Source organism: Cetorhinus maximus, chromosome 15, assembly GCF_964194155.1.
Source record: "Cetorhinus maximus chromosome 15, sCetMax3.hap1.1, whole genome shotgun sequence".
NCBI classification, from domain to species: domain Eukaryota; kingdom Metazoa; phylum Chordata; class Chondrichthyes; order Lamniformes; family Cetorhinidae; genus Cetorhinus; species Cetorhinus maximus.
Window position 1 is genome coordinate 72911729 of NC_135893.1, and position 26966 is coordinate 72938694.

Here is a 26966-nt window from a genome sequence, read left to right on the forward strand (position 1 = left end):
TCTATCTTATGTTTAAAAGTTTTATTTATGTAGCACCTTTCACAACCTCAGTACACCCCAAAGCCCATTGCAGCCAATGAAATATTTCTTAAGTATAATCACAATATTGTAATGTAGGAAATGCAGCAGTCAATTTGCACAAAAAAGGCTTCCACAGCGATGTGATAATCTGTATAGTAATGCTGATTGAGGGATAAGTATCTGGCAGGACACAAGGAATAACTCCCCTGGTCTTCTCTGAAATAATGCCATGGGATCTTTTATGTCCACCTGAGAGGGACAGACAGGGCCCTCGGTTTAACGCTTCATCCGAAAGGTGGATATAGATCCATGTTTAGAGCCACAGAGTTTTTGTTGTACACTGCTCCACAGTGACAGACACATTATTCCCCCCAATGCCTTTAGATTACACAACTGTCACTCATAGTATTTTGCGCAGTTACAGAGTAAGCGGTGGTGTTATGGTCAGGTACAAACACACAATGCAGTAGCCATTCTTCCCTTGGATTCAGTGCTGTCCCTGACCGAGGAGTGCTTACATTTTAGTTTTTAAAAAAAGGATCATTATCCCTCTCCCTGGCATTGACTTCCCTCACCTTCGTGAACAAACTTTATTTATTTATAATAAACATGAACAATCTAGTACTATTTTACCAGTTAATCAATATTCAGTTTGAACCCACTACAAACCTTGGCTTTAGACATTATTGATTCAATCATCCTAATGCAGTAATACACTGAGAGCAATTAAAGCTTTTTTTTCTGTTTCAGCATTCTCCTGCACATACTAATTCATGCAGTTATAGTCCCATAGGCAACGCTAACATTCTGACACTCCATATAACATGGCATTTTTCCATATGTGAACCTGACAGTGAGGTGTTGTCAGCAGAGGTTAACCAGCCAATCCTGGCCCTAATCTCAACCACAAACCATACATTCTCCAGCAGTTGCCACTGGATAGTTATCCAAAGTTTGGCTGATATTTTTTCCTTCTTCCCTAACGGAAGGAGAGTAAGAAAAACTGGGGAATCAAACCTGAAAACTCTGTGGTCTGTAGGTCCCAGTACCCGTACCAGGTAGCATTATTATCACCAACCTGTTGGGGCAGATCTTTCTTAGTTGAAGACAGAATTAAACTTGAGATCAGTTAGGAATGATTAGTATTCAGAGGTGGTCCATTGTTAGTTTAGATCTGCGCGTGTCGTACACCTATATAGGTTTATGGTTGAAACACATTGTGTAGGCCAAGGTGATTTACTCAGGATCTCTGAGAGATGAAGTATTTTACTACGCCCGTCTTCCTTCATTTTCCCACATTGTAGTTTGGCACTAGGCATACCTGTTAAGTAACTTGTGATTGTCTTGTAGTGCCACTTGTCAAGCGGAGACTGCTGGATTTGAAGGTAGCAGAGGTTCCTATCTGGACTATACATCGACTCCTATCTCCAAAATCTATCTTTCATGCTATCTGCAGAAGTAAGTGTGATTCAGGTAATGTAATTGTACACATTAGCACTCAATGTCACCCTAAACGTTCATTAGTCAGGTATAGCATGAATTATTTCCTTTACTTTGGAGGCGGTTCAGAGCAGGTTTACTAGATTGATACCTGGAATGAACAGGTTGTCTTATGAGGAAAGGCTGGACACACTGGGCTTGTTTCCACTGGAGTTTAGAAGAGTGAGGGGTCCTTTGATTGAAGTATACAAGATCCTGAACGGCCTTGGACGTGGAAAGGATGTTTCTCTTGTGGGTGATTCCAGAACTAAGGGGTCTTAAAATTAGGGGTCACCATTTTAGGACAGAGATGAGGAGAACATTTTTCTCTCTGAGAGTTGTGCGACTTTGGAACTCTCTGCCTCAGGAGGTGGCAGAGGTGCGGTCATTGAATATTTTTAAGGCAGAGGTAGATAAATTCTTGTTAGGCTAGGGAACCAAAGGTTATCGGGGATAGGTGGGAATGTGGAATTCGAAACTCAAGCAGATCAGCCATGATCTTACTGAATGGCGGAGCAGGCTCGAGGGGCCAAATGGTCTACTCCTGTTTCTATTTATTATGTTTCTTAGTGTAGCAGGTGTTCCACCCTATTCTGCTGTATTCTGTCATGCAGGCCATGATGCATATTACAAGAAGTATATCGATGTGAAGAAGGGTGGCATTGGTGGCGTTTCAATGTTCCTGATGGGCTATGTTATCCTCAGCTACATTTGGAGTTTCGACCACATTAGTAAGTAAACCTGAACAGACTCCTCCAGGCTTGAATTGTATTTAATTTACTCATTTTTCATTAAATTTGTGTTATAATTCACAGTGTTATGAAATAAGGGACCTACAAGTTCATCAAGTCCTTGTCAGTCACTTATTGTCATTTTGTCATCAGACGCAATTTTCCTCTGCTGCTAGATCTTGATACCATTAAATTCTGGTGCAGTAATATTGTGAATGGGGACTGCTGCACACAATAAACGGAAATATTTTATTGTAGAAATTATGTTAATTGTGATCTTAGTCTTACTTTTGGATCCTCAGTTTTAGTCTATAATCTAAGGAGAAAAACTGCAAGTTTTTCCCAACTATTTCCCAAAGTTTTAGTCCGAATTTAAGTTAGTCACATAATTTTGGGGATTATTTTTCTCCGCAGTGTTTATTTTCCAAATAATGTGGGTTTTTTTTACACACAACTCATAAGCTATGACTTTTGGAACAGATTTTGGAATTTGAAACAAGATGAATTAAATGTTCGTTGAAAAATAAGGAAGTGGGGCATAACTGGAACTAAAGGCTGGATTTTAAATTGCTAATGCTCTGGGAACAGAGTCCAGTAGCAAGTGGGATCCATAAGATTTTAAGCTGTCAGTGGCTTTTTAACCCAATGACTGTATTACCATATTATTTCCTGGTTTCCTGACAAATTAGTGTGAGCGGGCATGATGACAATCTACGTGAGTTGATTTCAACTCCAATATTTAATGGGACACTCCAGACATGCAATTTGAGGGATTTTGGAATTGGTAGATCGGAATGCACACCTTCAATTTAGTGATGTCTCCCTGGATGTGATGCTGCGGGGACTATAAGGTTCCTGCTGATGGGAGGAAAACGGGTAGCTGAGGGTTTTCCATGAGGTCAACAGCAAGAACATGATGGCACACTACTGGATTCAAAGGTGAAAGCAGTTTAATGACCTTGGGGGGTGGGGTGGGGGGAAGTCAGCACAGTGGACACTCACCTACATCCTGATGAAGTATATCACTCCAATACCCTCACTCTGCCGTTCAAGGCTACTCTAGTACATCACCCTTCATACCAAATTATCTTCGGATATTTGTAATGGTTTTGTGGTTATTATCAGACTTATAATTCCAGATTTTTATTGAATTCAAATTCCACCATCTGCTGTTGAACCTAGGTCCTCAGAGCATTACCCTGGGTCTCTAGAATACTAGTCCAGTGACAATACCACTATGCCACCGCCTCCCAATAATTACAGATATTTTCCATCCAAGAGAAGGGCTCAAGTTTGGATTGTTCCCTATATATAGAGTTGTTTATGTGCAAATAAAATGAAACAATGGATGATGCATGCTTCTCTCGCCAAACAAATCTCCCATTACTGACGACAAACGTTTTAATCTAATTGCACCATTTTATTCATCTTGAATTTTATTCCAAAATTTGGTTTTCTTTTTGTTTCATTCTTAAGAAATTCAATTCTAATTTTAATTCAGTTAAGAATTGACATTTCTGCTTATAATTTTAGTCAACTATAAAAACATTCAAAGCCATTATTGGGAAGGGGGGAAAGAATGTATGGATGGCAGAGTTTAATTTTGCATTTGCAGTCAATTTAGTTGAATCACATCTAATTTGAGTCATAGAGGCCTACAGCACAGAAAAAAGCCTTTTGGCCCATCGAGTCTGCGCTGGTCAAACAAGCACCTAACTATTCTAATCCCATTTTCCAACACGAGGCCCCTGGCCTTGTATGACATGCCATCGCAAGTGCACATCCAAATACTTCTTAAATGTTATGAGGGTTTCTGCCTCTACCACCCTTTCAGGCAATAAGTTCCAGATTCCCACCACCCTCTGAGTGAAAAAATTCTTCCTCACATCCCCTCTAAACCTCCTGCCCCTTACCTTAAATCTATGCCTCCTGGTTATTGATCCCTCCACCAAGGGGAAAAGTTTCTTCCTGCCTACCCTATCTATGCCCCTCATAATTTTATACACCTCACTCATGTCGCCCCTCAATCTCCTCTACTCCAAGGAAAATAACCTCTCCTCATAACTAAAGCTCTCCAGCCCAGGCAACATCCTGGTAAATCTCCTCTGCACTCTCTCTAGTGCAATCACATCCTTCCTATAATGTGGATTCCAGAACTGCACGTAGTACTCCAGCTGTGGCCTAACCAGCATTTTGTACAGTTCCAGCATATCCTCCCTGCTCTTATATTCTATGCCTTGGCTAATAAAGGCAAGATTCCTATATGCCTTCTTAACCACCTTATCTACCTGTCCTGCTACCTTAAGGAACCGGTGGACATGCACACCAAGATCCCTCTGGTCCTCGGTACTTCCCAGGGTCCTGCCATTCATCGTGTATTCCCGTGCCTTGTTTGTCCTGCCCAAGTGCATCAAAACCTCACACTTATCTGAATTAAATTCCATTTGTCACTGATCAGCCCATCTGACCAGCCCGTCTATATCCTCCTGTAATCTAAGGCTATCCTCCTCACTGTTTACCACCCCATCAATTTTCGTGTCATCCGCGAACTTACTGATCAACCCTCCCACATTGAAGTCTAACTTGTTCATATATACCACAAACAGCAAGGGACCCAACACCAATCCCTGTGGAATCCCGCTGGACACAGGCATCCAGTCACAAAAACACCCCTCAACCTTCAGCTTCCTGCCACTCAGCCAATTCTGGATCCAATTTGCCAAATTGCCTTGGATCCCATGGGCTCTTACCTTTGTTATCAGTCTCCCATGCGGGACTTTATCAAAAGCCTTGCTGAAGTCCAAGTAGACTACGTCAAATGCATTGTCCTCATCTACACACCTGGTCACCTCTTTGAAAAATTCAATCAAATTGGTCAGACATGACCTTCCCTTAACAAAACCATGCTGACTGTCCTTGATTAATCCCTGCCTCTCCAAGTGTAGATTAATTCTGTCCCTCAGAATTGCTTCCGATAGTTTCCCTATTACTGAGGTTAGACTGACTGGCCTGTAGTTCCTTGGTTTATCCCTTCCTCCCTTCTTGAATAACGGTACCACATTGGCTGTCCTCCAGTTCTCTGGCACCTCTCCTGTGGCCAAAGAGGTATTGAAAATTATTGCCAGCACCCCTGCTATCTCCTCCCTTGCCTCACTCAACATCCTGGGATACATTTCATCCAGACCTGGAGATTTATCTACTTTTAAGCCTGCCAGACCACTTAGAACCTCCTCCCTTTCTATGCTAATTTCTTTAATTATATCACAGTCCTTCTGCCTGGTTTCCATACCCACGTCATCCCTCTCACTTGTGAACACCGACACAAAGTATTCATTTAGAACCCTACCTACGTCTTCTGGCTCCACACACAAATTACCACTATGATCCTTAAAGGGCCCTACTCTTTCCCTAGTTATCCTCTTACTCTTAATATACTTGTAAAATAACTTTGGATTTTCCTTTATTTTACCTGCCAATGTCTTTTCATGCTCCTTTTTTGCTCTCCTAATTTCCTTTTTAAGTTCCCCCCTACACATCCTATACTCCTATAGGGCTTCCGCTGTTTTGAGCCCTCGGTATCTGCCATAAGCCTCTCTTTTTCTCTTTATCCAGTCCTGTATACCCCTAGACATCCAGGGTTCCCTGGATTTGTTGATTCTAGCCTTTGACTTTACTGGAATATGTTGGCCCTGTACTCTCCCTATTTCCTTCTCGAATGAGTCCCACCGCTCTGACGCAGATTTACCTAAAAGTAGCTGCTCCCAGTCCACTCTGGCCAAATCATATCTGATCTTTATGAAATTGGCCTCCTTCCAATTTAGAACCCTGATTTCTGGCCCATCCTTGTCCTTTTCCATAACAACCTTGAATCTGACGGAGTTATGAGCACTATCTGCAAAATGCTCCCCACTGATACCTCTACCATTTGCCCGGCTTCATTCCCTAAAATTAAGTCCAGGCCCGCCTCCTCTCTTGTAAGACCTTATACGTACTGGCTTAAAAAGCTCTCCTGAATGCATTTTTAGAATTCCGCTCCCTCTAAACCTATCACACTATGACTAAGCCAGTTAATGTTGGGGAAGTTGAAATACCCCACTATTACTACCCTATTATTTTTACACTTCTCTGAAATTTGCCTACATATCTGCTCTTCTATTTCTCTCTGACTGTTTGGGGACCTATAGTACACTCTCAGCAATATGATTGCTCCTTTTTTGTTTTTCAGTTCTACCCATATGGCTTCATTTGAGGAGCCTTCTAAGGTGTCATCCCTCCTTACTGCTGTAAATGATTCCTTGATCAATATTGCGATACCCCCTCCTCTTTTACCTCCTTCCCTGTCTTGCCTGAAGACCCTATATCCTAGAATATTGAGCTACCAATCCTGCCCCTCTGTCAACCATGTCTCTGTGACAGCAATTACATCATACTTCCACGTGTTAATTTGTGCCCACAACTCATCTGCCTCATTCATCAGACTCCTTGCATTAAAATAAATACCAACCAACCCTTGTGCCTTAACTGGCCTATAATTTCTATGCCTTCCAGACTCACTTGCTCTCTCTTCTAATTTTGGCTGTGCATCTCCCCCTGCTGAAACTCCTCTCAGGATCCCATCCCCCTGCCAAGTTAGTTTAACTCTCCCCAACAGCACTGGCAAACCTCCCCGCAAGGCTGTTGATCCCATTCCAGAATTTGGTATCAACAAAAACTCCCACAGTGGATCTTTCTGAAATTAATTTCTGTTTCAGAGGCTGGATTCCAAATGGCAGATGTAATAAACTTGCGGTATCGGACAGGTTTCTTGTTAGAAACAGTAAGCTTTATTTACAGAGCTCGTGATGAAGCTACATGCCTGTACCAAGACCAAGGCTAGAAAAAACTCCGCCCTAAGCTTACCCACACTTAGGGCTGATTCGTCTGTATAGTCACATGATCCCCATAACCGTATGAAGGTTTAATTTACAATTACTACATTCCTCCCCCTTCAATTTTGTTTTACCACTCTTATTTACAAAAATATCTTAACCCATATCATTTACAAATATATATAGTTCATGCAATTATAGATTTAGGCCGGGATTTTCCATGCCCGCCAGCATCAGGCGTGTTCAGTGATGTGAGCGGACAATATGGCGCGATCGGTTTCACAACGGTGTGAAACCAGTTTGCGATTGTCCGCTCAGCCCACCAGTGGCAGGCCGCGTTTCCTGTCATCGGACGTCAGGAACCTCATTGTAATACATGGGTATATTATTATTAGACCAGCCCGCCGGAATTGTCATCCCCTCCTGGCTGGATCATCCGTCAATGTCAGCAGGAAAGCATGCCAACGTGTTTCACAACAGCGCATAAAAGGCATGCACTTGGCGGGCTGCACTTTGAGGGAATTTGGAGGTGAGTACACAGCAACGAATTGCAGTGCCCACCAGGGTCGCCTGTTGGACTTCAAGCTTGAGAAGCGTTGGGGGGAGTTGGAGCAGCTCTGCCGTTGAGGCGACTTTTGGGGGGGTGGGGGGCAAGGGCTGCGTTGCGGCTGAGGCGACTTGTGGGGGCTGGGGCAGTGGGGAGCAAGGGCAGCCCTGTCGTTGAATATAGCACACAAGCATTCGGGGGATAGGATGGGTGAGGGAAGCAACCACGCATTAGGGAAACTTGTACAAAGTGACCATTCCTCTGCAGCTGAGACAGTTCAGGCACAGCCACATTGATATGTTTGAAGCTGGTCTTCTAGCTTATCTGCCCACTCAGGCAACGCAGAGGCATCAAAGTGCCATCAAGTGCTCCAAAGCTTTTTACCCCCCCGCCGGCACAGACCGCAAAGTCATGAGCATTTTAGTGGACTACAGAACAGTTGGACGACTGCACACGTTGTACAATCTCCTTGCTAAAGCTGGCCATGGAGCAGTGACTGATGGAGGTGCTCACAGCCCCTTGCAATGTCAGCATCCCGGTTTGTACCAGTCTCCCCAGTGGTTCAAGCTAACAGTGAAGCCTTGCAGCACGGGTTAGGAGAATGCCTGTGCCTGAGCTGAGAGCACAGCATGCAGTCCAATGCGCAAAGCTGCCGCCAATCGGTCAGGGGGAGTGGGGTGGAGGTGAGTGGGGTTTCAGGCAGCCATGCAGCGCACTAATCTCTGGCCGTCCAAGTGGTGGCCAGCACTCTCCAGGAAGCGCTAAGGGGCCGTTACACTTAACCAGGGCAGGTTCTTAGTACACCCATGCTAACCACGTATCTCTCCCTTTCATCCTGTAGGAGGAGTACATCAGGATCATGGAGCCTGGTGAACTAGCTGTATGCCTGATGGCGTACAGAGAGCAAGGCAACAGAGGAGAGAGCGGCTGAGGCTCCTGGTGGCACAGAGGCAGGAGCAACAACCTCAGGAAGAAGGGGCGGCTGGGGTCCCACATGCCGCTGAAGAGCCACAGTGAGTCGTTGTTGGTCGGCACCTAGCAACACGCAGGGCCTATAGATGCCGCCTTTCATTCCTGCAGATGACTGAGAACCAGTGTCGCTGAAGATTGCGCATGTCTAGGGAACTGGTTGGTCACATCTGCCAGCTACTGCAGGATTTGGTGCCATGGGGACATGGAGGGCATCAACTGCCAGTAGCTGTGAAAGTGACCATGGCGCTCAATTTCTACGCCAGTGGCTCCTTTCAGGGCTCCACAGGTAACCTCTGTGGGATCTCACAAACCTCCACCCACAAATGCATCCATGAGGTCACGGATGCTGTCTTTGCAAGGGCAACAACTTTGTGCATTTCGCCTGCGACCAAGACAGCCAGGATACAAGAGCGATTGGATTCACTCAGATCTCGGGTTTCCCACAGGTGCAGAGTGCAATCAACTGCACGCATGTGGCGCTTAGATCTCTGTCACAACACGCAGTGAAGTACATCAACCACAAGGGGTTTCACTCGTTGAATGTGCAGCTGGTGTGCAACCACCAGAAATGCATCCTACAGGTGCGCGCATGGTTTCCAGGGAGTGTGCACGATTCCTATATCCTCAGTCGGTCACAGATCCCTGGAGTCTTCCAGGGTCCACAGAGGCTGCAGGGTTGGCTCCTCGGGGACAAGGGCTACCCACAGAGGCCGTGGCTGATGACACCCCTGCAGCGGCCTCAGACTGCAGCAGAGTGACGGTATATCAAGGCTCATGCTGTAGCTTGCAACTTGGTGGAGTAGACCATCGGGATGCTGAAGATGAGGTTCTGGTGCCTGGACCCCGGTCTGGTGGAGCCCTGCAATACAGTCTGCAGAGGGTGTCACGCATCGTCGTCGTCTGCTGCCTCCTTTACAACCTGACGTTACAATGAGGAGATAATCTGGCTGGGAAGGAGATGGAGGAGCTGGAAGTCTCCTCCAATGAGGAGGACACCGACAGGGATGAGGCTGATGAGGTCCTCGAAGGCAGCGATGACAGGGATGAGGCCCTCGCACTGGCTAGACGAGGCAGGCATGCCTGGGAGGCCCTCATAGCTGCTAGATTTGTGGAGGATGATGACGACATGCAGTGAAGTGACCCCATAGCTCCTCACATTGTACCTATGAACGTTGGACTCCAGTGTGGCTTATGGTAGCACGAATACCCTCTGTGAAGATGCTCCTGTGATGGAGATGCAGTGGAGGCCCTAATTCGTTCGATTGCAGGAGGATGATGACAACATTCAATGAGGACACTCCATAGATCTTCACATAGCCTCTGAGAATATCTGACTCCTGTCTGGCCGAGGGCAGCTCACTTGCAGTCTGAGATCAGGGTCATATCATAGAGACGCAGCTATGAAACTTTAAATGCATCTGATCCTTTCTCAGCCTTCAGCACCTGACCCCTTCAGAAGCACATCTTCAGTGGTCACAGATGCTGAAGAGATAGGGGCCAGCCCCTCTTTAAAGGTGCTGAGAGCACATAGAGAGAATGATGGATCTCTGTGATGCCTGCTCACTACATTCTGGCAGCAATGACAAGTACCATTGAGGTGTAGGCATCAGTAGTGTGTCCAGGGAGTGTGAGGCCTAACTATCACTTTGGTCTGAAGGCTGCACGGAGCACAGGGAAGAGACCCTGGACTGAGACACCTGTCTTTATCTTGTGCAGAAAGGTTTAACATCTGAGTGACAAGAACACTGCTCATCAGAACAAGGAGCCATAGGCAGGGAGACATTCTTGGGAGTTTATTGACAATAGTGAATAATATGTACAAGTGATTAATACCCGTGCCCAGGCTGTGCAACTAACTCTTCTTAATTTTCCTAACCCTGCCACTATGTCTTGGTGCTCTCTGGACATCCACAGTGGAGGTGGAGGCAGCCTGCTGACTGCAATGCCCTGTCTGTGCTGACCTTGGCGAGCATCCTCTGGAGGGCTGAAACTTGGAAGGCCCCGGCCTGCTTTTGGGGTCCTGCTGTGTGGCAGTGGCACCCTCCTCCAGCAGAGCTGGAGCTGCTGAGATCACAGGAAGAGGGGATTCGGATGGGCTGGACACTCCCGGAGTCACCTGGATGGATGGCCCCAGGCATGCGCCTGTTGATCCTCCTCTCTACGGGTGCCCAAGAGCCCCAGGCTGACTCCTTGAGGAGAAGGAGTAGCTGGAGTGGGATCGAGCTGCCCCGCACCCCTCTTGCATACACACTGTTGGAGGCCAACTATGGCATCAGCTATGAAGTTGAGCCCGCACAGCAGTGCAGGACCAATGTCCTGGACCAAGGTCTCCATGGCAGCCGCCATCCTACTAGTATTGACCTTGGTGCATTGGCATGCTGGTGCTCTCATCTCAGAATGAAGGCAGACAGACTGCTCCATTGTGCCTTGTGGAGTGCAGCGGACATCCCTTCCTGATGTTCCAGAGCTTGCCTTTGCAGCTCCAGCAACTGTGACATGACTGATTCTAGAGGTTAGTCATCTGCAAATTTCTGGCCTCCAGCAGTCCTTCGAGTGCCGTACACCAGGGAAGTCCCTGCCGCCACCTGCTGTGGATCAGACAGTGCGATGTGCTCACTAGGTTGTGATCCCGAGGCTATTCTAAAGCTAGGTCCCACTGAGGTATGTGTCTCTGCACTGGTGGAGCGTGTGGATAGAGCTGTCACGGGACTTCAAAGGGGGTGCCTCCCGATTCCTCTTCAGAGGTTTCTTCGGGACTTGATTGGAGGCCCGGGGTCATGGACCCTGTCAGCTGTTTCCCTAATGTGCCTGCGGAAGCAAGGGGAGATAATTAGTTCTTGGCAGTGGCCTGTGAAACAGGACACAACAGTCACAGCATGGCTGTCTGATGGATGTTGCACTGCTGGACCCTCACTTGGTAGAGCAGTGCCGACCTCACCGTCAGCACAGAACCGGTCCAGGTCATCGCAGGCCAGCTGGATGGCTCTGTTTTCAAAGCCTGTGAAGACCTTGATTTTAGGCATTCCTCCCCTGGTCTGCGACCTCTCCCTGTTGTTATGTGCCAGCTTGGCCTGCATGAATAGAGATGGAGAGAGTGTAAGCAGGATGCCTGTCAGGCCAGTTGATAAGTATGCCTGGCATGTGTGGGTGGTGAGGACAATGACAATGTGTGAGAGAGTGAATGGTGATGTCTCTTGAAGTGGCAGTGAGTGAGAGCCTGTGGATGTGTGATGGGTTTGTGAATGTGAGAGATGAGCGTGATGAGAAGAGTGACTTACCCCTGGTGAAATGGAGAAGATCATTCCTCCTCTTGCGGCACTAGGTGGCTGTCCTCTTTTGAAGGACATTGGCGCTGATCACTGCTGCTATAGCCTCCCAAGCCTGTTGGTCACGCAGCTGTCCACCCTGCGGCCAGAGTCGGGGTTGAAGACATCCCGACGGGCCTCCACGGCATCCAAAAGGCATTCTAGTGACACGTCGCTGAACCTGGGGGCTGCAGTCTTTTTGCCTTTCATGGACACTTTCCCTGCAGCATTCGTGGGCTGCCAGCTGGTGTGATGAAGCAGCAAAGTGATGGCGGGTGGGTGAATGAGAGCCCGCCCGCCATGGAAACGGCGTGCTTCCCAGGAATGCATAAGTAATGTGGACGGTTTGGGACGATACGGCGTGAAAACCTGCCATTGCAGCCGGTGGGTAAAACATCATTTTAACCACCCACTATCACACTTAGTGCAAATTTGGGACTATTCCGCCCTTAGTCTTTGACGTGGTTTTCTGATTCAGGTAAGGCAACGCAACTCTGCAACTGGAGGTTCTTCTATTCAATTGATTTGACCAGGAACTGCAGCATCAGGGACATCCTGAGACAATGGCAGTTCAGAATTATTTACTTCAACAGAGACATCAGGTATGTCCTTCTTTGACGATCTAGCATCTCAGGCATCAAAGGTTTGACTTAAATTTCAGGCGGAGTAACTGGTTTTTGGAGTGTGTCTCTATTTCTGAGATGATCCACATGATTCCTAACAATCCTGTTTTCCACTTCCACTTGATATGATAAAGGTCCTGTTTCAGGGACGAGTACCCCAGGAACCCATCTCGGTCTAGTTGCAAAATTTCGCACAAAAACTTGTCTCTCCCATAACAAATTCTCGACCTTTACTGTGAACATCATGATTCACTTTCTGACTACTCAAGTTTTTCTCTACCTTCCCCTCTAAGTTAAGGAATACTAGACTCAATCTTGTATGAAGACAGTGCTTCATTAGCAATTCAGACGGTGTTGAACCTGTGGTTGTATGAGGAGTTGTGCAATAGTTGAGAAAAAATCTTGAAATTCGTGTTTCTAACGTTCCTTCGGATAATTTCTCCGTGCCTGTTTTAAAGGTTTGTACCGTTCTTTCTGCTAACCCATTGGATGAGGGATGATACGGTGCTGTTCTGACATGTTTAATCTCATTTAGGTTCATAAATCTCTGGAATTCTGTACTAGTGAAAGCAGTACCATTATTCAAAACAATGACTTCTGGTTGGCCATGTACACAAAAACATTGGCGCAGCTTTTCAATAGTTGCACACCATGTAGGTGATCACACTTCATACACATCCATCCACTTTGAATGCATGTTAATGATCACTAAAAACATGGTACCTAAAAATGGACTTAACAGGCCACTCTCATGGATGTAGTGGAGGTGAAACGGGCAACCTGTGCTGTTGCTGACACTGGAGACAGTGTTTAACCATTTTTCCAAATCAAAGTCTATACCTGGACACCAAATATAACTTTGTGCGAGCATCTTAATTTTTGAAATACTAGGATATACACTATGAAACTGTCAATAGTGGTTCTCTTCCTTGCGAGGGATGACGACTCTTGCTCTGCACAAGATACCATTTTGACAACTTAATTCAGACTTGCGAGCATAGAATGGTTTTAATTCTTCAGAGAATTGTGCATTTGACCATCCTTGCAATACCTGTTCTCGGACTCTTGCTAAAATTGGATGCTGATTTGTCCAATTTTTTTATCTGCTTCACACAGACCGGTGAGGAGTCCAGGAAATTCAACACAAGTACAACTTCTTGAAGTGCTGGAGCATGTGTAATGCTATCTGGCAAAGGAAGACGACTGAGGGTGCCTGCATTTGCTATATGCACACCTGGATGGTACATAAAAGTGTACTCATACGCCGACAAAATTAAAGCCCATCTTTGAATTCTAGCAGAGGCTATTTGTGGGATTGCTTTACCTGCATTAAACAAATCCCAACAGTGTCTTGTGATCTGACACTATGGTGAAGTGTCAACCATGGAAATATCAATAGAACTTCTTTACTCCAAACTTGACTTCTTTTTCAATTTGTGAGTAACCTTTCTCAGCTGTGGAGAGCGTTCTAGATACACATCCTATTGGCCTTTCAGATCCATCCTCCATCTTAAGTGACAATACCACCCCCACTCCGTAGGGAGATGCATCACAAGTTAGTATTAATTCCTTTGACAGGTCATAGTGTACTAGCAGACATGACGAGTGTAAAAGCTTCTTGACTTTTATGAAAGTTTCCTCTTGCTGTGCCTTCCAGGACCATCTGTGGGTCTTCAATAATAAATGTAAAGGGCCAATACTGTAGATAAATTTGGCAAGAAGTGACCGTAATAATTTGTCATGTGCAAAAAAGACTTGAGTTTGGTCACACTGGTAGGAGAGGGCACTTCCTTGATTGCCCTGACTTTCTCCTCTACTGGATGCAACCCTTAGGCATTGTTAGGAAATAGAGACAGTTTAAGTTTGTTATATATGTATTTGTGGGTGTTAGGAATGAGTTTTAGCTTTAATGTTTAAGTTCTGTATCTGCGTGTTGAGAAAAGTCAAATTGAGCTTTAGTTTCACTATAAAAGGTGCTTGCATTTCTAATGAGAGTTGTTGGACTTAATAAGTTAAGCAAACACAAGAGTAGAAAAAAACAGTGTTGTTGCCTAACAACAGGTGTCCAGAGAGGCAGGTCCCCCCACAGAGACACCGAAAAAAATGAAAAAATAGCAGTTTGAATTTGGAAGCTGTTCACTTGTTATGAGGACAGCTGCCAGGAGAGACTGGAAAAGGGGACAGATAGCCAGTCCCAAGCTAAAGAAAAAGAACTCAGAATCCAGGGGAGTGGAACAGTAGAAAGTCCCAAGCAGACCTTCTAGTCAAAGGAAGGACAGAAACCTGGAAAACGTCCTGTTCTGTGGAAGTGAAAGTAAGGAAGGGCCCCAAGCTTTAGATTTAAAGATACAAAAGCTGCAAAAAGCAGATTTAAAGCGAGAACAGCTTACAAGAGGCAGGAAGGTCCAAAGAAACAGTTGGAGGTCTATAACTCTTTGCTGTGGGCATGTGAAGCAGTGGTGTACTGTTGACAGCTGAGTCGTTGAGAGAGAGTGTGTGGAAGACACCTTGAATGCATGTGGTGACCCAAGGAAGTGGAACATCGGAAGGAGAGTTCAAAACCCTGGAGGTGCACCCTTTCAGAAGGTGTCAAAATCAAAGCTTCGGTTTGGGAGAAGATTCCAAGGCGAGTTCTTGGAAAGTGGAAACTGGAAATCCTCTTGTGAAAGATAGTGCAGTGAGACTGGTTGGCTCACGGTGTGACAAGCATCTGCAGGGAGTTGAGGAGAGATGCATAGCACCTGGTTGTGGTGGCATCTGTCATTTGGTTTTAGAGTGTGGTGTGTCTGACTACAGGATGCTTATTGGTTTACATGGACTGTGTACTTACTGTGAACATTAGAGTATAAGATAGCTTTGTAACTTGTGTTATCCTTACAAATCTGTATACATCTGTAAAATATATAGTTGTGGGTAAAGGAGTATTGTAAAATAGTTCATCTTTTCTTGTTTAATAAATGTTTTACGCTTTTGTTAAAAGTTCATTAGCTGACTCTGCTGACTCTGTTCAGTAGCCCCTCTCCACGTAACTAAACAATCAAAAATAAAAGTTAGGATCTATCAAGCTGGGAGCCACCCTGGGATCAGGTTTGCTCAGTGGTAGCCTCAGCTGGGGGTCATAACAACATCCGCTCATTGACCCAAACACGTGACTTCAGTTGCTTGGAAAGTACACTTCTCTTTTTTCAACTGTACACTAGCCTCCAAAAATCCCTTCAGATCCTCTTCTAAGTTGGCCAAATGTTCTGTTTCCATTGATCCTGTGATCACGACGTCATCCAGCTATACTATAACTCGGGAAAGTCCTTGTAGTAGACTTTCCATGGTTCTTTGGAAAATCGCACAGGTAGATGACACACCAAAGGGTAGACGTGTATATTGATACAGGCCCTTGTGCATGTTTATGGTGACATACCCTCTCGATGTGTTGTCCAACTCTAGCTATTGGTATGCATGGCTCATGACCAGTTTAGTGTAAGATCTTTCTCCAAGTTTATTGTACAGATCTTAAATTCTTGGGATTGGATATTTGTCTAATTTAGCAGCCTTATTCACAGTTAATTTGTAATCGCCACAGATGCGAATGGTTTGATCTGGTTTCATCACAGGGACTATGGATGCTGCCCATTCTGAAATTGGACTGGCTGGATTATTCCTCACTTCTCTGAGCAGCACAATACTGCATCCACCTCCTTTAGAGCTTAAGGCACAGGCCTGGCCTTAAAGAACCGGGGTGTTGCTTCACAATCCATATTTTTTTTTAGCTTGTAGACCTTTTATTTTTCCCAACTCATCTCGGAATTCTCTGTCATACTTTTTTAATAACTCAGGAATTCCTCCTGTTCTGACTTGAAAAATTTCTGACTAGTTCAGTTTAATTTCTTCCAACCAATCACAGCCCAGAAGGCGAGGTCCTTCATCTGTTACAACAGTTATTGGCAGCTGGGCTGTCTGTTGCCTCTAGGATACAGGTACAGAGGTGATGCCTTTCACCTGTATTGCTTCTCCAGTATACATTTTCAGTTGAGCTATGGTTTTCTCCAAGCTCAAAGGTTGGGTACCTTCTCTGAGGCACTTAAAGATGTATTCTCCCACCACTGTGGTCGATGATCCTATGTCAACCTCCATCATCAGAGGCTTCCCGTTTACTTGAAGGGTAACAGTGATTGGTTCAGTTTTCCTGGCCTTAAGATTGTATAGGGAATAGATATCAGTATCATCAGATTCTGGTTCATCTACATTGTGCACTTCATTCAACCTGGCCTCCTGTCTGAATGGCTGTCTTGATCTTGCCCTGCATTGTTTTATAACATGCCCTTTTTTGTGACAGTAGTGGCATTCTGCTTCTTTAAATTTGTTACATGGTTACCCCCACATCGGTAACACTTCAATTCCTGAATTACTGGTGAGCTGCTTCCAGTATTTCTTGTTGTTTTTCGAGTGGTGGGGACCGTATCCTGCTTCGCGGTAGTCTTCCTGGTTTTTGCGCCACGCCTGGTGGCAGGTTCCCACATTAACTGAAGAATGGTGCCATGTTGCACATTCTGCAAAGCCTGCAAGTCCCTATCAGCACTCTCCGTTGCTAGCGCTATCTCTATGACACCCTTCAGGCCTATATTAACTTCTGCAAGTAAACAGGGCTACATGACATTGTCGTGTACGCAACAAACCAAATGAGTTCACAGCGTCATTTATAGTATCTCCAAAGTCACAGTGCTCCGTTAACTGTTTTAACTTTGCGATGTACGTTGTGATCAACTCACCAAGGGCTCTTACTCTCGAGCTGAACTTGAATCTTTGTATGATCACTGATGGTTTAGGCTGAAGGTGTGCCTTCACGAGGTCTGCAAGCTCATTGAAGGATCTGGAATTTGGTGCGTTCGAGGCCGTCAGACCACGGATTAGGTTATATGTCTTGTTACCGCAGACACTTGGAAGAATAGTCTTCTGTTTCTCCTCTGCTGTTATTTCGTTTGCCACAAAAGTAGAAACCTAGGCACTCTGTGTACTAACTCCAGTCTTCCATGGACGAGTCATACAGTTCGATTCTGCCGAAGAGTGGCGTGACTGGTGAGTATACTTTTCTTTCTTCCCTTTAAAAATTTAAATACTCACATTCGTGAGGCGAGGTGCAGCGTCAGAACTATTTATCCTCATCATTAATTGTAATAAACTTGGGGTACCGGACAGGTTTCTTGTTAGAAACAGTAAGCTTTATTTACAGAGCTCCTGATGAAGCTACATGCTGGTACCAAGACCAAGGCTAGAAAAGCTCCGCGCCTAAGATTACCCGCACTTAGGGCTGATTCATCTGTACAGACACATGATCCCCGTAACAGTATGAAAGGTTTAACTTACAATTACTACAGCAGACTAGTTCCAACCCCCCGAAATGCAATATAATCACACCACGATGTAGCACAGCTCCAACAAATTGATGGTTTTGCTCCTTTTGGTGTGCCAGAGAGACAAAGTGAAAAACATTTTGACCTACTATTGCAACAGAAAATTGAGGTCAGATGTATAACGGTAGATTCTTTTCCATTGTATTGTAGAGCATGATCGCTGGAGGAAGTACCACTAAATGGTCTGCTAATACATCACAGCTCAAAGTCACGATAGAAGGTGACAAAATCTCTCAACTGGACCAGTGAATTGCAACTGTTTGTTGAATGTTTATATTGTTTTTGTGTTTTTTACACCAGTTGGTGACAAGTAAAACTCATTGCTAATTGCCTTTTCCTTATGCCCTGTTGTCGTGTAATGAAATATGAATCGTCAAAACCCCAGTTAATTGTTTTAAGAATTAAATGTGTTGCTGAATTTGGCTTCTTTAGAGGTATAATTATTAAAGGGATATAAAACACTCCAGTGGGGACTCTCATCACATTTCTGAACAAAAATCATATCACTATGTTCTTATGCAAGTCTTAATTTGTACTTTCCCTTTTCTGTGTTTTTTTTCTGTTAGTTATCTTGTCTATCCCAATCTGTTATATACTGAATTTCAAAGTAGTGCTTCAGATAATGTGAAATGATCAAACACCAAGTTCCTGCTGCCCCAAAGCTAGCCATTAAAAAGCAACCATGAAAATAGGATCATAGCCAGTAGTCCTACTATCCCTTCCTCTGTGTTGAATTCTACTATACCAGCATCACTATCTTTAGCAACCCTTGCTTTATTTGACCCTTGCATTTTCCATGTCAAGAAAATATGTTCAATTGTTTAGGAGTACATGTCTCCTGCCCAATTTCATATTCAGATAATTGCAACACCTAGTCTCTAGTTTTAACAGCTTGTTGAATTGCCCACTCTGGATCACTAGATCTTTGAGATAGCCATAGTGTTAGAATGCAGATTCTTCCATCTTAAGCCTCTGGACCCTAAGCCTCTGGATGCCTGTCGTTTTAATTCTTCACTCCGATGTCACTCTGATCTCACTGTTCTTATCCTCTTACACCTTTGTTATTCACAACATGTGGGTGCCGTTGGCAAGGTCAGATTTATTACCTCTGCCTATACAACCGAGTAGCTTGCTCGGGCAATTAAGTGTTCACTCACTGAACAGCGAAAAAGATACTGTTTTAAGAACCAAGTTGAATGCTATGGTGCATTCTTTAATTCAGAACACAGCTAACTGTGCTAAGATAAATTAAACAGTCTAGGATCAGAGTGTTACGTATTTCAGCTCCACAGAAAGAAAAATTACTTGGGAATTTCCAATAGCAACTTCTTCAGGTGCCTGTACTGAAAGAGAGCAAAACAGCTGATCAAACCACAAAGCTTCAATCACCTTAGAACAATGAGCTGTTTACAATATTGCAACACGTGACTTGCCTATCCAGGCAACTTATAGAATCAGCTATTATTCAGGCATTTCTGGATACCATGAAGATAAGAATTAGCAAATAATTGCAGACAATGCAGGGATTTTAAATAATAAAAGGAACAATTGCTATTACTAAAGTCATACTGTCCTGGGATTTAGTGTATGCTTTCTAGCCGCACAGGTCACTGCAATCTACTTAATAGACATTTTAAATGTTTAATTCTGGCAAGAACAAATGAGTTTATTGGCCATAGTACAACTATCAAACAAATTCACTTTATACACTCCCAGGTGAAACAGCAATGTACTTCTTTCAATTCGACTGTATTTTCTGCTAACAATGCATCAGCTCTAGACTGGGGAAGCCAAGTGCAGATTGGTTGATTGCTTTGTGGAACACCTCCGTCAGTTCACAAGCGTGACCCTAAGCCTCTGGATGCCTGTAATTTTAATTCTTCACTGTCACTCTGACCTCAATGTTCTTTCCTCTTACACCTTTGTTATGCACAACATATGGGTGCCGTTGGCAAGGTCAGATTTATTACCTCTACCTATACAACTGAGTAGCTTGCTACGGCAATTAAGAGTCAACCTGAATGCCATGGGTCTGGGGTCACATGCAAGCCAGACTGGATAAGGATGGAAGATTTCATTCCTATTAAAGGGCTATGGAAAGTTGGAATAAATAACAGTGGGAAAGTAGAGGTCAAGGTAAGTGGTCAACAGCTGGAACAGGTATCATGATTTAAGTACCTGCAAAACATCTTGCTGGAAGATAATTATTGCCATAAAGAAAACAGACCTCGAATAGCAACGGCAAAGAATGCATTCTTCAAACATAAAGAATTTCTCAGCATAAGAATTAGTAGAGATCTTGTAGGCTCGTTTTAAAAGAACTACACCGCAAGATTTCATGTTTTTAAAGAAAAAAAAACTTTATTGCATATAAAAGACTTAATAAGCACTATTAACAATATGGTTTATAACTATGTATGTTATACACTCAGTTTTACTTCATACTTCCAAGAATTCACTTATGCTTTATGATATCTTGGGACCACTCACAAGTATGCCACAGCCCTCCAGAAGCTAGAGGGAGAGATGGTGGTGTAGAGGTAATGTTACTGGACTAATAATCTAGAGACCCAGGCTAATGCTCTGGAGACATGGGTTCAAATCCCACCACGGCAGCTTGTGGAATTTAAGCAGGTTGGCCATGGTACAGGAGACTGCTCAAGCTGGGGGAGTAAACAGGAATGTAGTGGTAGTAGGGGACATTATAGTGAGGGGGGGATTGACACTGTTCTCTGCAGTAAAGAGTAAGATTCCAGAAGGCTGTATTGACTGCCTGGTGCCAGAGTTTGGGATATCTGCTCAGGGCTGGAGAGGAACTTGAGGTGGAAGGGGGAGGATCCAGTTGTTGGGGTCCATGTTGGTACCAATAGTCAGGACCGGGAAAGATGATCCACGGATCATAGTCAATATGAGAAGCTGGTACCAAATTAAGAAGTAGAATCTCAAAGGTAATAACCTCTGGATTACTATCTGAGCAGCCACATGCAAATTGGCATAGGGAAAATAAGATTAGAGATATGAATCCATGGCTCAAAGACTGATATGGGAGCAGTGGGTTATAATGCTGCTGTATAAGGCACAGGTCTGGCCTTGGAAAAACATGGTGGTGCCTGGGGATCGATATAGATCTTGGCCTTTCAACTTTCCTAATTCATCCCGAACAACCATGTTGTATTTCTTCAGAAGTTCTGGAATTCCATCTGACTCTTGGTGAATTTTCTCAGACCAGTCGAGTTTTATCTTCTGTACCCAGTCTCGACCTAAAAGACTGGATCACTCTCCTTTTACGATTATCACTGGCAGTTGGGCTGCCTGTTGCTTGTAACAGACTGGGACAGTGACAATGCCCTTGACTTAAACAGATTCTCCTGTGTAAGTTCTTAACTTAGCGGATGTCCACTCCAAGTTTATTGGCTGTCTTCCTTCATTAAGGTGCCTGAAAGTGTGCTCTCCAACCACAAAAGCTTTGTTAGAGAGGTAGCTCTTAAGGAACAACTTAAAGGAGGAAAACAATGTGGGGAGGGTGTTCCAGAGCTTGGAGTCTAGGCAACTAAACACTGACCTTCCCTTTCATTCTTTCCTCCCCGTATCCCTGCCTTTGCACTTGTTTAAAATCTATCACATGTCTAACACTTTTTTAAAAAGGACAACAACCTGAAATGTTAACTTTGTTCCTCCCTCCACAAATGCTGCCTGACCTGCTGGGTACAGCATTTCCAGCACTTCATTTTTAAATTCACTTTAAATTTGGATTGCTGAAGAATGCCAACAGGCATTCTAACAGTTCTTCCAATATTCAGCTGTTTCTTTCATTATGGATGTAAAAGATCCCATGCAATTATTTGAAAGAGAGCATTTATCCCTCAATCATAAACTGTAACCTCTCAACTCTGGAACTCCAAAATCTGGAAACACCATGGGGAGAATTTTCTGGTTGGCGAGCAAGGATGGGGCCTGCTTGCCGATGCGTAAAATGACGCGCAGTGACGTCAGGCAGGCGTCCCAAAGTCACCACACGTCATTTAGATTTTCAGTTTGGCAGGCGCGCAACTGTGAACTATTAAGGCCTGCTTAAAACTAATTAAATCAATTAAACGAGCTGCCCGTCCAACCAGGCGGACTTCGCATTTTTTGTGGAACCTCATCCATGGGTGGGATGAGGTTTCATGAAGCGTTTATAAATTAAATTAAATTTTTAATTAATGTTCCTTGACATGTCCCAGCTCATGAGACACCGTCACATGAGGGGACCTGTCTTAAAATATTTTCAATTCTTTATTTAAATATTTGAACCTTAAACAAATTTCCTTGAGGCACCTCCATGCCTCAGGGAGATTTCTGCGCTCTTTCGCGCGCATGACCGGACTCAGAGAACTCCCCGTCCCCCCAGCCCACACAGGATGCGCTCAGCGCTTCCGGGCGAGTGTCACGCTGGGCGGACCTTAATTGTCCCACCCACGTAAAATGGCAGTGCGTACCCAATCGGGGGCGCTGATCAGGTTCGCGCTCGCTCCTGCCCACCCCAACACAACACCCCCAACTGGGGGGAATATTCAGCCCCAGTTGTCTGGAATTGGTTTGAGTGCACATGCAACTGCAGGCGTGACCATTTGTGGCACTACAACAGAGTTAACATTATGGCCCTAATGATTGTTAATGGTATTAAATCTGTGATAACTTATTAAAAACCTCCAGAGCTTTCCCAGCCATATATGGCCTTTGTCAAGTTCAATGACTCTAATGCACAGGAGTGGAGATAAAAGAGGATGCAGTCGAGGAGATATGTTTCAAGGAGGTTTTTGAAGATGAGATATGTTTCAAACACTGTGGTAACTGCATGTATTGTCCCTCCCTCCTATCAATCACAGGTCATGTGATGTACTTCCACCAGTGAGCTCCTAGCGTGGGCAATCCAGGGTGGGGGGGTGCGTGGAGTCTTTGGAATAAGAGATCGGGTCTAGGTGCAAGCACTCCTAGATGTCTCCATAATAAAGTTTTACTGTTTCTTTACTAAACCTGTTCCATCAAGTCATCACATTTGGTGATGAGGGTAGAATCGACTTCGACTGTGTACCTCACCCTGTTACTGTGAATAAATCGAATTTTAAAAACTACTCACCAGTCATGCCGCTTTTTGGAAGAATCGACCCATATGATGCTAATATTGAAGATTGGAGCCAGTATGTTGAGCGCCTCAGATTTTACTTTGTAGCAAATGAAATAACTGCTGAAGAAAAGCGGAAAGCTTAAGTGTATGCAGCAGTAAAATACACAACCTGATTCATAACCTGACTGCCCCGAGCGTGCCCAATTCCAAGTTTTAATGAATTAGTGGACCTAGTGAAAGCACATTTCCAGCCAAAGCAGCCCGTACTAATGCAATGCTTTAAATTTAATTCAAGAGTTCGTGCCCCAGGAGAGTCCATCACAACTTATGTGGCAAACCTCAAACAGTTAACAGAATACTGCAACTTTGACACATTAAACGATATGCTGCAGGACTGACTGGTATGCAGAGTCAAGGACGACGCCATACAGCGCCACTTGCTTGCCGAAATCAACATTGACTTTGAGTGCGCCCTAGAAATCTCCCTTGCCATGGAAAACGCTGAGAAAGACTCACATGCTTTGCAACACATGGATAATGGCGCCATACTTCATGTTGGGTGGGAACCTGCCGCCGAGCGTGGCACAAAAACCAGACCTGCAGGATTAAAGTGCGATTCAATGGCCACTGTGAGAAACATTAAGAAGCCCAACAGAAACACTTCAACAACTTCAAGATAAAATTGCTATAGATGTGGAGGTGACCACGGAGCAGATACTTGTAAATTTAGAGAGGCAGAATGTCTTTATTGTCATAAGAAGGGACACGTGGTTAGGCAATGCCAAACAAAGATGAGGCAGCCTGCCAGACAGCAAACAAACATGATAGGGTTAATGGGTACAGCAAAGGCTGAAGTTGCTGATACTGATGTGTACTCCCTGTATGATGTAACTGCTGTGAAAACTGAGCCTATTACGGTGACAAGCCACTGCATATGGAAGTGGATACTGGTGTCTCAACTATTGTGGTTGGAGAGCACACTTTCAGGCACCTTAATAAAGGAAAACAGCCAATAAACTTGGAGTGGACATTCGCTAAATTAAGAACTTACACAGGAGAATCTGTTTAAGTCAAGGGCATTGCCACTGTCCCAGTCTGTTACAAGCAACAGGCAGCCCAACTGCCTGTGATAATCGTAAAAGGAGAGGGACCCAGTCTTTTAGGTTGAGATTGGGTACAGAAGATAAAACTCGACTGGTCTGAGAAAATTCACCAAGAGTCAGATGGTCAGAACTTCTGAAGAAATACAACATGGTTTTTTGGGATGAATTAGGAAAGTTGAAAGGCATGCACGCCAAGATGCACCACCATGTTTCTCCAAGGCCAGACCTGTGCCTTATATACTGAAAGAAAAGATGAATGCAGAGCTGTGCAGGTTAGAAAACCTGGGAATAATATGGCCCATCCAGTTCTCTGAGTGGGCCACACCCATAGCCCCAGTTGTCAAGCCGAACTAGACCATACGTATATGTGGAAACTACAAACTGACAGTAAATAAAGTAACAAAACTAGACAAGCACCCCATTCTAATGATAGATGACTTATATGCCAAGCTGGCAGGAGGCAAGTCATATGCAAATTAGATATGAGCCAACATCTATCAACAATTAGAATTGGAAAGCATGTTGAGAGAATACGTGACTATTAACACACACAAGGGTCTCTATCAGTACACTTGTCTATCTTTTGGAGTCTCGTCAGCATGTGCTATTTTTCAGTGAACAATGGAGAGTCTTTTGCAAGGACTTCCATGAGTGGTTGAATATTTTGATGATGTTCTCATCACTGGGCTAACCGAGACTGAACATTTGGTCAACCTGGAGGATGTGTTGAGAAGGTTCATGGAAGCCAGTGTATGGTTAAAGAAGGAAAAATGCACATTTCAAGCATCAGAAATAACTTATCTAGGTCACAGAGTGGACGCCAGGAGTTTGCATCCAATGGTTCAGGCAACAAAAGATGCACCATCACCATCCATCGTAACAGAACTCAAGTCCTTCCTGGATATGATCAAGCCGCTCCTTATCCAACCTGTCAAGTGTTTTGGCACCATTACACTCGCTGCTAAAAAAGAACCACCATTGGTCATGGGGTTCACAACAGGAAGAAGCCTTTGTGAAAGCAAAGAAATTCAGTGAGGACAAGGCCATTCCACCAATAGCATCAGCAAGAATACAACACTGGGCTCTTTTATGTACTGCCCTGGTCTACACATTGCAAATGTGATGCACCCAGTCATCTCCCATTACCAGATAGAATTGTAAATACTCCCATTTCACAAGAATTAGTGCTATTATTGAATTTCTTAGATTCTTCCCCTGTGTGTGTGAAACAAATTAGGAATTGGATGAACAGGGATCCAATATTGTCTAAAGTCAGAGACTTTGTTTTGCAAGAATGACCAAACTCACCTGTATCTGAAGAATTGAGACCATTCCACGTCAGAAACATGGAATTAAGCTGTCAAGATGGAATTTTGTTATGGGGATCAAGAGTTGTCATACCATCACAAGGTAGGGAGTCACTCTTGACAGAGATCCACAGAGTGCATCCAGGCATATCAAAGATGAAAATGTTTGCACAAAGTTATGTCTGGTGGCCAGGCATTGAAAGTATGGTCAAGCACTGTCTCCACTGTCAGCAACAACAGAAATTGCCTGTTTCAGCTGCCCTACATCCGTGGGCGTGGTCTGGTCGACCCTGGGTTTGACTACATATCGATTATGTAGGTCCATTCTTAGGTACCATGTTCTTGTTGATTGTAGATGCACATTCAAAATAAATGGATGTATACAAAGTCAAATTGCCAACATTGTACGCAACTATTGAGAAGTTACGTCACTGTTTCAGCATACATGGCCTACCTGAAGTTGTCGTTTCCGAAATTGGTACAGCCTTTACCAGCACCGAGTTTCAGAAATTGATGGATCTGAATGGAATCCACCATATAAAGACAGCCCCTTGGCATTGTCCATAAGCACGTAGATCACATCCATGCCAGAGAGACATTCCAACAATTAACTGATCAACCTGTGGTTAACGTTGAACCGTCAACTTCTGAGGTGTGTGCTTGACCTACAACAGATATTCCAGATGTTTCAGAGGAGTTGCTAAATCCTGAACTGCCTAGTTGTGATGACGTGTCGCATAATGCAGCTCCAGATCCTGTCGATCCTGATCAGGAACCTCCAGTGGTAGAGCTCAGCCTCTCTGGCCGTATATGGACAGCACCTCAAAGACTTGATTTTTAATCACCTGAAATTGTATATATGTTCGTTGGCTGTTCAAATGTGTTTTGTAAAGAGTAATTGTAAAAAATTAAATGAGGAGGAAATGTGGTAACTGCATGTATTGTCCCTCCCTCCTGTCAATCACGGGTCACGTGATATACTGCAGGGGCTTTGACCAGTGAGCTCTTAGCGCAGGCAATCCAGGAGGTGGAGTCTTTCGGATGAGGGATCAGGTATGGTGCAAGCACTCCGAGATGTCCCATAATAAAGTTTTACTGTTTCTTTACGAAATCTGTCTGCCCCATCGAGACATCACATACACAGTAATCAGCCCCTCTGCCCCCATCACACACACACAGTAACCAGCCCCTCTGCCACCCGCCGTACACAGTAATCAGCTCCTCTACGCCGCCCCCACACAGTAATCAGCCCTTCTGCCCCCCCACCCCCACACACACAGTAATCAGCTCCTCTGCCCCCCCCCACACACAGTAATCAGCCCCTCTGCCCCCCCCCACACACAGTAATCAGCCCCTCTGCCCCCCCCCCACACACAGTAATCAGCCCCTCTGCCCCCCACACACAGTAATCAGCCCCTCTGCCCCCCCCCACACACAGTAATCAGCCCCTCTGCCCCCCCCCACACACAGTAATCAGCCCCTCTCCCCCCCCGCAATA

At 44.6% G+C, this 26966-nt stretch overlaps 1 protein-coding gene across 4 annotated transcripts in view; it reads left to right on the plus strand.

Moving 5' to 3' along the window:
- atp5mf (ATP synthase membrane subunit f) overlaps positions 1-18412 on the plus strand; it is a 29425-nt gene extending 11013 nt beyond the window's left edge. For 2 of the 4 annotated variants that reach the window (XM_078559283.1, XM_078559281.1), the window contains exons 2-4: positions 1372-1494; positions 2115-2231; positions 18102-18412. In XM_078559283.1, the coding sequence (XP_078415409.1) occupies positions 1372-1494; positions 2115-2231; positions 18102-18130 (269 nt within the window). In that variant the 3' untranslated portion in view covers positions 18131-18412. The remainder of the gene's footprint in view (positions 1-1371; positions 1495-2114; positions 2232-18101) is intronic. The other 2 variants (XM_078559284.1, XM_078559282.1) reach the window with 1 other exon arrangement.
- The last annotated feature ends 8554 nt before the right edge of the window (positions 18413-26966 follow it).